Source organism: Leiobunum rupestre, chromosome 2 (genome assembly GCF_980474605.1).
Source record: "Leiobunum rupestre chromosome 2, qqLeiRupe1.1.hap1, whole genome shotgun sequence".
NCBI lineage: Eukaryota > Metazoa > Arthropoda > Arachnida > Opiliones > Sclerosomatidae > Leiobunum > Leiobunum rupestre.
The window spans coordinates 61,280,981-61,296,836 of record NC_143385.1 but is presented as its reverse complement, the minus strand read 5'-3'; the positions used below and the strand labels follow the sequence as shown (position 1 = coordinate 61,296,836).

The window sequence follows — 15,856 nt, the reverse complement described above, 5'->3', positions numbered from 1 at the left end:
TTTAAGGGGTGAAATGAGGGTAAAATCGTCAAAAAGTCAATGTATTTAGGGTATTTCTCGCGACGATTTGTTTTCCCACATATCAACATATTATGTTCAGGCCCACTTGTTTATTTATCTACGCTTATCTCGAAAGACACTTGAACGTATATCTTATCAAGTTTTATCGTACGGAATAAGTTGAAATGATGTAAAAATTGATAACCTAGGCGGCGCGTGCGCAGATTACCCCGGGGGACGCGGTTAATTCGAATTTAAGAGTGTTTTGACGTCATGGAAAATTCGTTGTTAAAGTAGAATGGAAATATTTTTAAACTTCATTTTAATATCATTGTAGTACTTAAATATGCTTGACACTTGAACCTATCTCACGAGTATTTCAAACGAATATTTTAAGTATGAGAAACGTATCGTTCTCAAATGATACTTGAATATACTATAAAAGGGGTTGTATAGCGTTGTGGGAGGTCATTCCACGGTTAACTGCGGTAGCTATATTCAATATGCCTAAAGCCCAACATATTTGCCCTACGTGCGCGAAAAGTTTTGCTACCAAGTCCTCCTTAAATCGGCATGTTAGAGAAGTACACAGTGATAGACATAAGTTTGTCTGTGAAGTATGTGGTAAGAATGTTGCTAGATTAGAGCATTTTAAGAGCCATCAACGAACTCATGACTTGAACGCACCCGGCCCTTCCAAACCCATGGACCTGTCTCGCACACCGTCACCAATGCAACGTTCGCCAGCATCTTCCCGAACACCATCACCAGCCCGTCCACTGTCACCTAGTCTGCTTCAAGACATTCAACTGGAATCTATCCAACCATCTGCATCAGCTTTACCCAACAGCCCAACACCATCACCTGTTCCTGCCTCACCAATACTTGATGAAACGCCGCCAGCATCCCCAAGTATGGTCCAGGCCCTAAATGATACGCTAGCGTCTATCCGTTACAATGCCGAGGACTATGATATTGATGCGGTTATGTTTATTGGACGTTATCGAGCTGCTTTTCGTAAATTTCTAATGGAAAGACTTGCTAGTAAACGTGGAATTAAGTGGTTCTTACTCGTAAGATCGGTTTATATGAGACCTTTGGGAGGTGAAGAGCAAAGTGCGGAAGTGAGACCCTATTTCCGGAGCACTATGCAAACAACATTTACGCCCGACGTCATTGAAAGCCAGCTGAATGACTGCATTGAAACAATACAGTCAGCAGCGGAAAACTTTGAAGCGACAGGTATGTACTAAAATTTATAAGTTATATTTTGAACTAAAACATTATATTTTTGATAGGATCGGGTTGGGTAATTGACCGTGTTCTGTATGTAGAATTAAATGTAGCATCTTACCAACCGTTGCGAGGGTCATCGTATATGGAACTACCTAAAAAACTATCTCGACGTCACGCGATTCTTAATATTAGAAACGAAATAGACGAGAAATGTTTTCTCTGGTCAATTCTCGCTAAACTTCACCCAGTTTCTATGCTTCATCACGCTAACCGTGTTTCGAAATATACACCTTACGAAAATGAACTTGATACCAGTGATATATCTTTCCCTTTCAAATTAAACGCTACGGAACTTAAAAAATTTGAATTAATGAATAATTTATCAATATCTGTTTTTGGCTTCTCGTAAGCGCTAACAAGTGTAGTAAGGAAAGGGAGGTTGATTTGCTTTACATCACTGATGAAACTAAAGATATTGACGATGGGAACAGACATTACTGTCTTATACGAGACCTAGGAAAACTGTTACAGCATCTAACAAAAAACAGAAGCATAAGTTATTACTGCAGGTAATTTAGTTTGAAATCTACTAATTATTTTCTGTATTAGAATGTGTCTTCACCGATTCAGTGGAAACAACGCTGAACAGCGACGTGATGCGCATATCGAAGAATGCGCCACTCACGGCGTCCAAAAAAACAGTTTTCCCTACCAAGAAGAAGACGGTTTATTTCGATAAATATGAGTGGACGGAAAAAGTAAAAATAAAAATTATTTAATTTAACTCTTAATGAAATGAAATTATTAGGTGCAGTATGTATTTTACGCCGATTTTGAAGCAATCCTACCAAGAGTTCAAGGATGTGATCTAGATCCCGATATAAATACGAGCAAAGTAAACATGCACATCAGCTGCGCGTATTCGTGGGTGCTTGTTGGACCTAACGGTAAGTTATTTGACAAAATTCCCTCTTAGATATATTACAATAGGATACTTATAGGTGTACCTGTTCGAACCGATTGTTATCGAGGACAAGATGCAACCCGAAGATTTCTGGAGTCTATTCTGGAATTAGAGAAGGAGTTGATGGAACTCATTGAGACCAATGTACCAATGATTATTACCCCGGATGAGGAGGAACAGTTTCAAGCTGCTACACATTGCTACATTTGTCAGAAGCAGCTAAATCAGGGAAATATGCCCGCTGTTCGATATCATTGTCATTTCAGCGGTAAATATAGGGGGCCAGCGCATAACCTCTGTAATCTTCAAAAGAAAGTTCCAGAATTTATCCCTATTTTCCTTCATAACCTTAGCAGGTGAATTTATTAAGTTAATTAACCAGGAAATAAACCTAATAATAATAAATCTTCATAGATACGATTTACATCTTATATGTCAGGAGATTGGTCATTTTAAGGAACAGACACTTGACTGTATTCCTTCCACTAGCGAAAATTATATTTCGCTGAAACTAGGTAAAATATATTTAATTATGAATTTAACCTTAACATTAATTTTATTGTTTTTTAGGGAGATTTCGGTTTTTAGACTCTTATCGATTTCTAAGTGCTCTAGTATCTAATCTCGTTTTGGAAGGAGCCAGTAAATTCCAGATTGTTAAGAAATATTTTGAAAGTGAGAAAGTTCAACTGCTTTTGCGGAAGGGAGTCTACCCGTACGAGTATATGGACGATGAAAAGAAATTTGACGAGACGATGCTGCCACCTAGAGAAGCGTTTTTCAGTTCATTGAAAAATCAAAATATTTTAGAATCTGATTATTTACACGCTCAAAATGTTTGGACAGCGTTTAATATTCAAACATTAGGTAAAATTACAATAGTATAAATATTTCAAATCTCTTAAACTCGGTTTTCGTAGGAGAATACACCGACCTCTATGTGAAAAGCGATGCGTTGCTCTTAGCCGACGTTTTTGAAAATTTTAGAACATAATCTATAACTCATTATAAACTAGATCCCGCTCACGCTTACACCGCACCAGGTTTAGCCTGGCAAGCAGCTTTGAAGATGACCGATGTTCGCCTCGATCTCATACTTGATATAGATCAACACTTATTTATTGAAAAGGGTAACGCTTTTTGATATTTTAAATATTATTGTATTTACATTGAATTTTTAGGAATTCGAGGCGGTGTTTCAAGGATCTCAACTCGTTATTCTGAAGCGAATAACAAATATATGCCCGGCACATATGATTCGTCTAAAGAGAGCAGTTATATATGCTATTTAGGTAATTTACATTTTAAAAAATAAAATTTTATTTTTTATTTTTTTTATTTTTTATTTTTTATTTTAATTATTTTAATTATTTTAATTATTTTAATTAACTTAATTTAACTTAATTGAAGATGCGAATAATTTGTACGGTGCTGTTATGTGTGAACCACTACCGCTAGGCGATTTCCAGTGGGTTCAGGAGGATGATTTGCAAACACTCTGTGAAAATATTCTGAGTATTCCCAATAACCTTGAAAACGGATACATTTTAGAGGTAAATAACAAGTGTTATAATTATTGAATTATATTTTTAAAGAATTGTTTCCTTTGCAGGTGGATCTTGAATATCCTCCAGAGTTGCATGACTTACATAACGATCTCCCAGTAGCGGCGGAATCTAAAGTTATTACACATGATATGCTATCTCCATACTCCAAAGATCTCTTAGGAAAATTAAATATTAAGGAGAATCAAAGTCTACCAAAACTTCTTCCTAATTTAAATAATAAAGAGAAATACATAGTACATTACCGCAATTTAAAATATTATGTAGAATTAGATTTGAAAATAACCAAGGTTCATCGAGCTCTAACCTTCACTCAAGGAAAATGGTTAGAAAAATATGTTACATTCAACACTGAACAGAGGAAATTATCCAAGAGTTCATTTGAAAAGAATTTCTGGAAACTAATGGTTAACTCTGTTTTCGGGTAAATCAATTTAAATAATTTATTGCTGTTTTTTTCCCTTACTTCATTTAATTCTTTAGAAAAACAATGGAAAATTTACGGAAGCATATAAATTTCGAGTTGATTCATAAACCAGAAAGAATGTTAAAAGTTACAAGTTCCCCGCAGTTTGAACACTTTACCATCTTTAATGAAGAGTTAGCCGGCGCTCATAAGAAGAGAGCTAAAATTGTTCTTAACCGGCCTATATTTACCGGATTCACCATTCTAGATTTATCCAAGGAGCTCATGTATCGGTTCCATTATGGATTCATAAAAAATACGTACGGGGACAAAGCATCACTATTATTTACAGACACTGGTAATTTAATTTAATATGCATTTTTTATTTAAATAGTACTAATATATAAAATATTTACAGACAGTCTAACGTACAACATTAAGACGGATGATGTTTATAAAGACTTTGAAGTTCATAAAAACCGCTTTGACTTCTCTGATTATCCACCTTCGCATTTCCTTCATTCTAATCAGAATAAAAAAGCTCTCGGTTATTTTAAAGACGAGACAAATTCGCAGTTAATTCAAAGCTTTGTAGGACTTCGTCCAAAGCTTTATTCTATTAAATTGTACGGGGAGTCTAAGACCGCTGAAGAGATAGAAAAGGAGTTGCGATTGGGGAAATCTTTAGAGTCAATTTTAAACCATAAAAAGGTTTGTAAGGGCGTTGCCATGAACGTTATTAGAAACGTCATCCGCCACGAAGACTATGAACGTTGTCTTTTTAATCAAGAAACCATGTCAGCCGAGATGATGCGTATAGCTAGTTTCAAGCATGAACTATTTACTTTAAATATTAGAAAACTTTGTTTATCACCAAATGATGATAAGAGATACATTCTACCCTGCGGGGTTCGTACATTAGCGCACGGTCATAAAGATATTGAAAAATTATAATGAATGCTTGTATTTATGTATATATATAAAAAAAAAACTGCTATTGCTATAAATTGTAAAAAAATTATTTTATTGGATACATTTTACACATAAACTCTTTAATCATTTTATCGTTTACATATTTATCTTTCTTAAACCTAGACACAATGTTATACATTTCTATTCCTTTACACCTGTTTATAGCAAAATAGATACAGAATGCTCCACACGTATTACTAGAATTACTCTGTAATTGATTAGAATTAAAAGTTACAGTTTTACTGTTTCGTTCAATAAAGTCATTAAATTTAAAATAATCTGGTGGGTTTCCAAAGGAATCCATGAATTCACAATTTTTATGTTTAGAAAAATATATTAGAACCCAGTGTTCTCCAGGTTCAGCACTCGTATCGGTATTTACAATAAATAGAGAAGGGAATATTTTTACGTATTTAGGTAGCTTGTCAGCCGCGAACACGCCTTGAAATATACTTTTAGTACTTAAATCTTTTTCAAGAATTTTAGTTATCTGTAGCGAATCCATTAATTACTGTAATCGAAAATCACGGTTCGATTTTTATCAATTTCAATCAAATTTTGAAACTCAGCGTAAATTAGAATGGAAATCGTCTCCGGTAACGGTTTTGCAAATTTTAATTCTAATCTCAGGTTACTGTTTTTTACAAGATGCAAGTGATTAGCGTTGTTATTAAGATCCGAAGTTAAATTGTACGCGAATAAACAATTTCCGTTAGGGTAATCTTCCCGACTTATCTGATTCCCTTCATCTACGTTCCACTGATTAGTTTGAATGAAAAGATTGCAATACGCTTGAATATATAGATTTTCCTCAAAGTTTAGAGATAACGCCTTATGAGGGACGCTGCTACCGTCAATGTACAATCCAATGCTTGATAAATCGAAATGTTGAAAGTTGTACGGGGATTTTTTCAAATCTCCTAGAAACGCTTTTTGTTCCACAAACCCGATAACAACTTTCTTGGGTGCTTGTCCGGTAAATAAATGATCTTGCACACTAGCCATAAGACCAGCGGGTATAGAAAATGAGGTGCACTCCGAACGAGTTACAGGATATTTAGCGGTTCCATATTGTAGCGCCTTGGCTTGAGCGAGCGATAGTTCCGGTATCACTTTAACTTTCCTCAGATAAAGGGAAGCTGATAAAATCTCCACTTTACATTTTACGTCGGAATGAACGCAAAAAGCTGCTCTATTTTTATCGAATTTAAATTTCAAATCAACCATATTTAATAAAAAGCGTGGTTGTTGACATAAATCAGTATGGACTACGCCTAACAAGTCAATCGCCCCTTTTTGCGCTAAACTCGCTCGTTTAGAGAAACCATCGTTATCGAAAAATGAATCGAACTTCCCAGGCGTATCACGATAGAAAAGTGAACTCGTTAAATAACTTTTTTTCGCAGAATCTCCGAACGTTAATAAAGTTTGTATCATACTTTTATAAGCGTAATTTTGACTGGAAGGTGTTACTGATCTTTCATTAAGAAATACGTGGACGTCGCTAAAAAGCGAATGAAGAAACAAATTCTCGGGGGCGATATTGTCGGCTGGAGTTCCGGCGGCCCCACCCGCAACACCTGGAACCGCGGGTTGCGGTAGTTGACCATTATCTTTAGTTACCTTAACTCGAACGTGCAGCAAAGTTTGTGAAAGGTCTATATACGTTTCAGAGTTACCGTTGATAGAAAATATAATTGATGCGTTATCAACTATATTTGATATTGGATTATACTCTACCCATTCTCCACCAATAATCGAAGATTGTGTCATAGGTACTTGAAACAAATCTAGCTCGGAATTTATACACTCAACTGAGTGCGGGTGTAAAAGGGACATTATGAGAATATATCGGAACGATTAGGGAACCGTCCTTTCGCTATCCTGCCTGCTGTTGAAATGGCGCTTTTCGACTGAGTTCGTTTCCTTTTATTTCCGGAACCCGTCATTCTTTTAATATGATCCGTAGCTGAAGATGTTAGTCTCATGGCTTCATCAGCTGCTGAAGCTAAAGTTTCCCTTCCAGCGTTAATAGAATGCGATTTAAGTGCTGTTTTAATTGGGACTCCGCTAACAACATCGGTCGCTACTTTCGCTCCGGTACTTAAAAGTTTTTTTCCCAAGTAAGAGGCGCCTTTCTTCAGTAAAGGTACCGCGAATCTAAACGATGAAGATAATATATTTCCTAGTCCATGTCCTCTTTGCACAGCTAAACCTCTATATACAGGTATTCCACCGAAACCAACCTGGTTTAAATAGTAACTTTCATAATCAGTTCTTGAAGGTGAATATTCAGACCTCATGATGTTAACTGTTCGCTCTCTTAAGCTAGAATGAGGGTGTGTCCTGAATGATTAAAGGTTTATAGTGAAGTCCACATTTTACGGGGTTTAAAATGAAGTACAACGTGAGCTTTTCCACTATGAAACTGTATTGGCTCACCTAAATCATCTGTTATATTAATCTCTATAGTCTTAATATTATTACACACGACTGGTAGGTAATGAGGTTGTGAAAATATTTTGGTAGCTGTTTTCCCATTAGACTCAGCTTTCTCTTCGACGCTTATGATTCTTAATAGAGGTGCTAAACTATCTCCAACAACGCTATTTTCAACCAGATCGGAATAAACGAATAAGGAATGTAACCCAGCGTTCATATCAACTGGGTAGGGGGTTATCATTGAATTTAAAATGGTGAAATCATTATCTCTTCTATCCTTAAAACCTAGTAAAATCGATAGATCGGGGCCAATTACAGCTCTGATTTTCGGTTGCAATTTAACTTTAATTCGATTAGAATAATTTAAATAAGCGAATGTAACTTGTTCTTCTTGGTTGTGGACGTTCATAACATGTAATAGTTCTTCCGGAGTTTTATAAAAACCCGCGGGAACTTCAATTATTTTATCATATTCGAGAGGGTCTTTAACTAGAGGGTTATCAGTCATTTTATCATATTCGAGAGGGTCTTTAATAACCAATAGATTAGGTTTTCGAACGTTATGCCATGTCCGAGGATAGCTTATTTCCGCTAACCCAACTTCGTACTGTTCCTCAAATCTTAACGGTTCCGCTAAATACGTTCGAAATTTACCAACGCTATTATCATGGTAATATAATGACGAGGAATCTGAAGGTAGCGTTACGTAAAAACTCATTTTAAATCCACTTCTTGTATCCAAGAATTAAATGTAGGGTCGTAATCTTGCCACTTTACATACAGTTCTACGCGGCCGTCCGATTTTTTCCTCTTTTTTATTACTTTTTCGATTATGAAGTAACAGTCTTTTAAATCTCGACCAACAATCTGAACCTCCTCTCGATAGAATACTCCTAAAATGGGGTCAGAATTTAAATCCATCAGCTTATATACAGGTGGGTCACGTGGTAGTCTCTCAGCTATTTTAAACAATTCTGTAGTAAAATTCGGGTTATATTTCTTATCGAAAATTGATAAATTTCTACTTATTCTACAAATATCTCCAATTTCAAACGCGTATGTTAACGGAGGAGAAAAATTTACCGAACCGTAAAGATTTTTCCATATTTTAGCAGAGTTATCTAGAGTAACTTCCGTGGGTTTACATTTAATTGATCTATGATAACTATTGTTATAAGCGTTTATAATATCATCTAAAACGTCGATATATTTAAGGGTGTTATTCTGCGTGAAATAGCGATATAAACGAGATTTAAAACTTCTAATGAATCTTTCAATAATGGACGCTTTCATTTCCGATCGGGTAGCGAAAAATTTAATGTTCCTTCTTTCTAATTCACTCTGCACTTCTTGACAGACAAATTCGTTTCCATGATCACTTTGAATTCTTTTCGGTTGACGGCCTTTTTCAAAAACGTTACGTAACGCTTCTAAAATTGTTACACCTTTCTTATTTTTAACCGCTACAGCCATAGCGTATTTGCTAAATATGTCGATAATACATAATACGTAGCGAGATCCTGAATTATATTTAGACAGCTTCTGAAAATCTGCCAAGTCCGCTTGCCACTGTTCGTCAATTCCATAAACAATAGTTCGATTTCCTTTGAATCGTCTTCTAGCAGGTTTATGCAGCGTATATGTATCCTGCTTTATTAGAAATTGTTTTACTTTTTCCAATGAAACCTTTAAACCTTTATGTCGAGCTGAATTATAGAGCGCTCGAACTCCAGCGAATGACCCTGGGTCTGCGGGGTTAGTATAGATCTGCTCAAGTTCTTTCTCCATATTGGGTAATATTTTGATGTAATGGCATGTAACGCCAAAAAAGGAAATTAAATAATTCTAATATTATAATAACTATGATAATTAATACAGCTGTGATAATTTTCGGTGATTTTGAAAATGATTGTGATAAATAGGCTAAAAGTCCTAAAGAGACCGTTTCTGTACAACCTTCCATTGTAGGCTTATACTATGAAATGAGAACAAAATTATCAGGTTAATATATTTTATTTAGTATGTATCCAAGATCTTAGAGGACTAGGTGAAGATGATGATAACATTGAACTACTTGGTGGTGTATGAAATACAGCGAATGTTTTTAACAGTGTCAATCTTGCAGGATTTTTAATTAAACGTTTTGAAATATTTGACTTATGAATGCCCTCGTAAAACTCTGTAACTCCTATAGGATCAATCGCTGTTCCAGGCGTTTTTCTCACAGCGTCATACAAAAGATCGATTATATTAGATCCTCCAATCACTTGTCCTCGAATAGAAAGCTCTCCTGAGTTAGCCCATCTAATATATCTCGGATCTTCCGTAGTCGCTCGGTATAATGAAATCGCATCACTAACATAAGTTGCAGGTAGAGAATAAGATATTTGCGCGAACCAGGTTTTAGGCCGTTCAGAGTTTTCAATAACGGGAGAGATTTGCTCTTTACGTACGTAAGTTAACCGTCGTTGGAGAGTTTGATTGTATAATGCTAATTTCTCTGATTCGTTTAAATCTGGATTATCTAGAGATTTCATTTCATCATCGAGTGTCTTCTCTTTTTGAAGTTCAGGTGTTTCTTCTGTTTTGGAAGGTGGAGTGTTTTTTAATCTCTCCATTACATCTTCAGGTACTAGAAGCATTTTTCGAGCCATCATCGGTTTATAGCTCGGCTTATTGCACTTCCGGCGACTGAGCTAACGATAGATAGCAGTGGCGCTAATAAAAATGGGAGAAAACCACCTTTTTGTACCAGTATCTTTCGTCGTTTTGATATAGGGTTCTTCTTCGACACGTTTCGTATAACCGCGCTATGTTTCTTTAACCGCTTACGATGACGTTCTGACAGTTCAATTGTTCCGTGTAATACATTTATACAACATTCAACGAGAGCCAGTATAGCTTCCTTGCTAGCGTATTTAATAGCTGGCTTTCTTTGATTTAGATTACAGGATGTCAGGAAACGTAGAAAGTCTAGGTTTTCCTTTACTCGTTTTGAGACATCCATTTAGAGATTTTCTTAGCCTTTCTTAAAGCGCAATGAACAGTTTCGGAATGAAAAGGGCAGTTTAATTCAACGTCTTCTAGTTCTGATAATTTAGGACAACCGGTATCTTCGATGTTAGTTACTGGAACACCGAGGAGTGTCGATAATACTGCAGCTTTTTCTAAACCTTTGGTGAAAAACGAAGTAGCTTTTTCCGCTATCTGATTGCAAATGTCACGTCTCGTTCTGTAAGGACGTTCGCCGTCATCCCATCGAAGATGACAAATGTTATGAGATATCCATCTGCATTGTCTTTTATTTTCGTTTGAAAGCTCTTTGAAAGGGCATGGAGATTTGAAAGTAAACACTTCCGATTCTTCAGTTTCTAATACTACGTAAGCTAATTCTTTAATAATCCACTCTCGATTAACCCTAAAAAATTCCCTTCTATAATACACTTCATTTTGGAATAAAGACAGCCGATTCTTCTTCTGGTATTAAACCTGTTCGTAGTAAATACTGATCTGGGGTGTGAGGTTTCAAGTCAACTAATAAATACCCAAATTTCCGTGACGTAGCTTGTTGAAACGCATCAATAACGTATTTGCTATTGGTTGGAGATATCTGCCTCGCGAGATGATAAATTGTTGATTTATCTCGTGGTGATTTAAAAATAAATAGATAATGAGCATTTAAATTTAAAGTTCTTATTTCTTTTCCGGGGTAATAAAGGTTTTGCATTAAAATTAGTACGGAGGTGTTTCTGTGATGAGATCCACGAATAAATAAATTAGTTACATCTTTATTATTAGATATCTCGCATAACAAATCGTCTAAAATAACTAAATTCCTAATTTGCGGGTTTAATATATTAACATCGAGTAACCCTTCGTGAAACTCGACTGAAGGTGTGTGTTCTAATATTGATTGAAATAGTTTCGGCTGATACTCGGTATAACACCATATTATCCTCTCCGGAGGAGGGGATATACAGGTCTTCTTATATTGAATCAACCGTCCCACCAGGAATGACTTTCCGCATTGGGTGGACCCGGCTACAAGCCCATTCATTGGATGTTGTAAGCTTAAATCCATAATGGTAAATGAGAATCGGAACATTAGTGCAATCAATTTTATTAGTTTTTTAACAAGTTTTTAGCATTGCATATTATTAGTGACATTATATTATTTAAAATTTCTTTCGACAATTCACAGCGAATAGTAAACATTTCAATAATATTTTCACAATCTACCGACATAATTATTTCACAAAAATGCAAATCTACACGCTTAGAATAATCCGTCATGATACAATCATGCTGGAGTTGAGATGGATGATCAATTTGACAGCCATTGCACGCTTTCTTAAGAGCTTCGTGTAATTGTTTAATTACAACGTTAGTCATCACCTCCTTTATTTCCTTGATTTTCTTTAAACACTTCTGAATAGACTTGTCCTGGTCGAGGAAATTCAACCAAGAAGATTGAGCGAAAGCTACCCCCTCTTTAGTCGGTAACAGTTTTCCATAGTTTACTCCATAACCATGGTACATTTGTCTAACATCTAAAACCTTTTGTTCGGCAAATCTATGAACCGAAAACCGTTTGGTTTCAGAACCTGTGAAAACCCACGAAGTTTCAGCTTCGTTATTGAAATAAGCTTCAATGGCATCTTTCTTTGTCCATAGCTCTTGCAGTTCCGCTTCTGTTAGTTTGATACCCTTTGTTAAATCTAATAGACCGCAGTAGATGGTTTCATCTGCATAAACGATTAACCCTTTGACAGCAGACACAGGAAATGAACAATTCCTATAAAATAAATACATTAAGACAAAGTTAAGAATTATCACTGAGTATTCCTACTTACATTTTAAGGTTCCTCGGAGTCAATTCCAATACAATTCAGATGGTGAACTTTCTAAATATGGTCTTACTATTATACGGTTTTCCCTTTTTATACTCTGAAATTATTTATCTTCGATATCTTATTTTTTAAAATGGAGTTTAAAATTAATTCCATTCTACGTATACGCATTTTGAAGTGTATCGCGTTACGTATATAGGAATTTACCCGGTCCTCATACGGAATCACGTGTACAATTACAATACTTGAGAACGATACGTTTCTCATACTTAAACTTTAGATATTCGTTTGAAATACTCGTGAGAAAGGTTCAAGTGTCAAGCATATTTAAGTACTACAATGATATTAAAATGAAGTTTAAAAATATTTCCATTCTACTTTAACAACGAATATTCCATGACGTCAAAACACTCTTAAATTCAAATTAACCGCGCCCCAATCCGCGCACGTTAACCGCGTCCCATATTCCGTGACGTCAAAACACTCTTAAATTCAAATTAACCGCGTCCCCCGGGGTAATCTGCGCACGCACCGCCTAGGTTATCACTTTTTACATCATTTCAACTTATTCCGTACGATGAAACGTGATAAGATATACGTTTAAGTGTCTTTCGAGATAAGCGTAGATAAATAAACAAGTTGGCCTGAACATAATATGTTGATATGTGGGAAAACAAAATCGTCGCGAGAAATACCCTAAATACATTGACTTTTTGACGATTTTACCCCCATTTCATCCCTTAAATCCCGGATTTAGATCCCGAACCCAAACCCGAACCCGGGAGTGGCGTCTCGCCCTTACTTTCCTTCTACTCCTGGATTCTTTGGAGAAAAGGTTACACCCCTTTTTTATTCACACCTGGACAGTTCATATAGTTTTTATTGCGCTCAAACTAGAGTTAGGTTGCGATAGAGTTATACCAAAAGTGTGACAATCCCTGTACTTGCGTATGCTAAAGGTTTAATGAATGCTCGATTCTAGATCGACCACATAAAAGACTATTTATTGTCGCATTTCTGGATATTTTTTTAGTCTATGGTGTTATATCGTAGGTAGATGGCGATAGCATCTCCACAGAACGATGAAAAAAAAAACACTTTGACCAGTGCTACTCACCGATTTGGTTCAAACTCGGGTATAATGTACACCTCCGTGTACCTTAAAAAACTGCAAGAGAAAAGTTGCGACGGGCTTTCGTTTTGCCATGGCAACCGAAAACGTTTTTGACAACATGATTTGGAATTTTTCCATTGAAAATAACATGGGAATCTGAAGGATTTTATGGGTCCCCCCTGTGAAACCTTTTAAAACATGAAAGTTTTTGAAATTTCAAAAACGTTAAAAATACATTTAAGTTGATTTTAAAAATTTAATTTAATCAAGTTTAAATGCAATTTGGTCAATTTGGGGTTGGGATCCTTAAAATCCTTCGGATTCCCATGTTATTTTCAAAGGAAGTTATTCCAAATCATGTTGTCAAAAACGTTTTCGGTTGCCATGGCAAAACGAAAGCCCGTTGCAACTTTTCCTTTGCAGGTTTTTCAAGTTACATGGAGGTGTACATTATACCCGAGTTTGAACAAAATCGGTGATAATCACCTCGGGTCGTCTCCTTGTTAGTTCCTCCGTTCCTCACTACGAGGCGTTATTTGTTGGTTTTAACTTCTTTCCGCCCCAAGGCATACTAATAATAATCAGCTAGGCTAATACCCAAGGCACCACCTTAGGCCTAAGTCATCATGCGACTTTTGAAGCCATTAATTCAGGTGGCCGGGTTACAATGCGTAGGAGGGTGGTGGCAAGCTCTGCATGCCACGCGTTCGAGCCAACAGCTCCCTACACTAACTATTACCGTTAACCTCAACAAGCTTTATGTGGAAGGGAAAACCGAAGAACTCGAGGGAAAACCTCTTAAACCATTGGGGAGAGAACTTGCAAACTCAACGCAGAAGGAGTTGTTCCGAGTTTTCACCCAGTGCCACAAGCTGGTATCGAACCCGGCTCCTCTTGCTGCGAGGCGAAAGTGCTAACCACTCCGCCACCCCACCTTCTCCCCTCCCAACTTCTCCCCTCCCAACTTGTATTTCGCTCGTAACATTCATTAAGAAATAGGTCCGATTGACACACGTTTGGTAATTATGTCACTTTTGGTTATACCATAAGTGGATCATTCTCTCTAAGTATACAAATTCCGGGTCTCGGTCGGGTATCTTAGGGTACGTTCAGCAGAGCTCATCCGACTCACCGATTAGTAATCGGTGACATCGGTTTGTCACGATAGTCATTGGTTACTCACCGAAGTCATCGGCTGGAAGAGTCGGTTTTTCCGATGACTGACGTCATAACTGACGTAAAACTACTATAAAAGCTACGGCATTTTAAAAAACACCGATGACTGAAGTTGAGTTTATACACAGTATAGGGCGGTTGTAAAGGGCTGCCAGACCGACCCCGACAAAGACTTTAGTTATAGGTAGCATAGTGTTTTGTCTACTTAGAGAGAATGATCCTCTTATGGTTATACAAATTCGAAATTAATATATTCTTGTACTGGCTGTGACATTTGTAATGGGGGATATGTGAAGGTTTGACCATATGATATTCAAATTGGAAGCCCACCCCCATCCGGAATTTACAAGTTAGTGCTACTGTCGACTTTCTTCTGGCTTGGATAAAGTATTGCAGGATGCGACGATTTTTATGGTTTTTTCTTTGGTGAAAAACTGATAAGAGCAGTTGAAATATTCGCGTCGTTGCTAAGTTATGTCATTTTTAGTTCTTTTTAAAGCCCCGCTCTTGATAAGGTCTCGTACATTATCAGCGCACGTTTTGCGACCTTGGTTACAATGAACAAGTCGGTCCGGGTGTGTGGTGCGGGTGTTTCACCCCGATTGCAAATGAGTTAAAATGTTTGTCTTTTTGGTTTATTTTTACAGAGGACATTCTTCCAGACGACACCGACAGCTTCGTGCATTCTGTCGAGATGATGGAACTCGTCGACAGCCAATGGAATGAAGCAACAGGGTTTTCTATGAATTATCAATTTCCCAGAGTTTATTAACAGGTATTTCTAATTATTTACTCTTTTGGAAAACCGTGTTGTAGCTTGACCATTTTGTTATCGAGTAAACGTTTAAACTTTGGACACCAATTGTTAAATCAACATTTTGACGTGTATTCTAATAACCAGTTTTGAGGAATCGAATATGCTTTATAAACAATCAAATATAATTTTAGAGATTTCAAATACACGTTGGGAGAAACCGGTTATGAATTAAAAAATACATAGTTATATAGTTTTTGTTGAAAGCAATCGAAAATGTTATTCGAATATTCGTTGTCCGATTTGAGAATTTTAGTTTAGTGCAATATAGCATTAGGATGAAATGAATAAAGTATTCGAGAGTAATCGAGTAATCG

At 36.5% G+C, this 15,856-nt stretch overlaps 2 protein-coding genes across 2 annotated transcripts; both read left to right on the top strand.

Annotated features, from left to right (window-relative positions):
- The first annotated feature begins 1,675 nt into the window (after positions 1 to 1,675).
- Positions 1,676 to 2,423, top strand: LOC149958612 (uncharacterized). The gene is made up of 5 exons (XM_090167230.1): positions 1,676 to 1,805; positions 1,846 to 1,994; positions 2,045 to 2,183; positions 2,238 to 2,379; positions 2,414 to 2,423. Exons 2-5 carry the CDS (start codon positions 1,893 to 1,895, stop codon positions 2,421 to 2,423), a joined length of 393 nt encoding a protein of 130 aa, XP_090023356.1. The 5' UTR covers positions 1,676 to 1,805; positions 1,846 to 1,892.
- A 966-nt stretch (positions 2,424 to 3,389) lies between these two features.
- On the top strand, positions 3,390 to 15,342 carry LOC149958611 (uncharacterized). Its single transcript, XM_090167229.1, has 6 exons — positions 3,390 to 3,492; positions 3,611 to 3,753; positions 3,813 to 4,055; positions 4,274 to 4,529; positions 4,590 to 5,080; positions 15,241 to 15,342. Exons 1-6 carry the CDS (start codon positions 3,441 to 3,443, stop codon positions 15,340 to 15,342), a joined length of 1,287 nt encoding a protein of 428 aa, XP_090023355.1. The 5' UTR covers positions 3,390 to 3,440.
- The last annotated feature ends 514 nt before the right edge of the window (positions 15,343 to 15,856 follow it).

Coding starts and splice junctions, on each gene's coding strand:
- LOC149958612 (XM_090167230.1), top strand. CDS start 1,893: ATGCGCATATCGAAGAATGCGCCACTCACGGCGTCCAAAAAAACAGTT. Junction 1,995..2,044: donor AATATGAGTGGACGGAAAAA/GTAAAAATAAAA, acceptor TGAAATTATTAG/GTGCAGTATGTATTTTACGC. Junction 2,184..2,237: donor GGTGCTTGTTGGACCTAACG/GTAAGTTATTTG, acceptor GGATACTTATAG/GTGTACCTGTTCGAACCGAT.
- LOC149958611 (XM_090167229.1), top strand. CDS start 3,441: ATGCCCGGCACATATGATTCGTCTAAAGAGAGCAGTTATATATGCTAT. Junction 3,754..3,812: donor AAAACGGATACATTTTAGAG/GTAAATAACAAG, acceptor TTTCCTTTGCAG/GTGGATCTTGAATATCCTCC. Junction 4,530..4,589: donor ACTATTATTTACAGACACTG/GTAATTTAATTT, acceptor AAATATTTACAG/ACAGTCTAACGTACAACATT.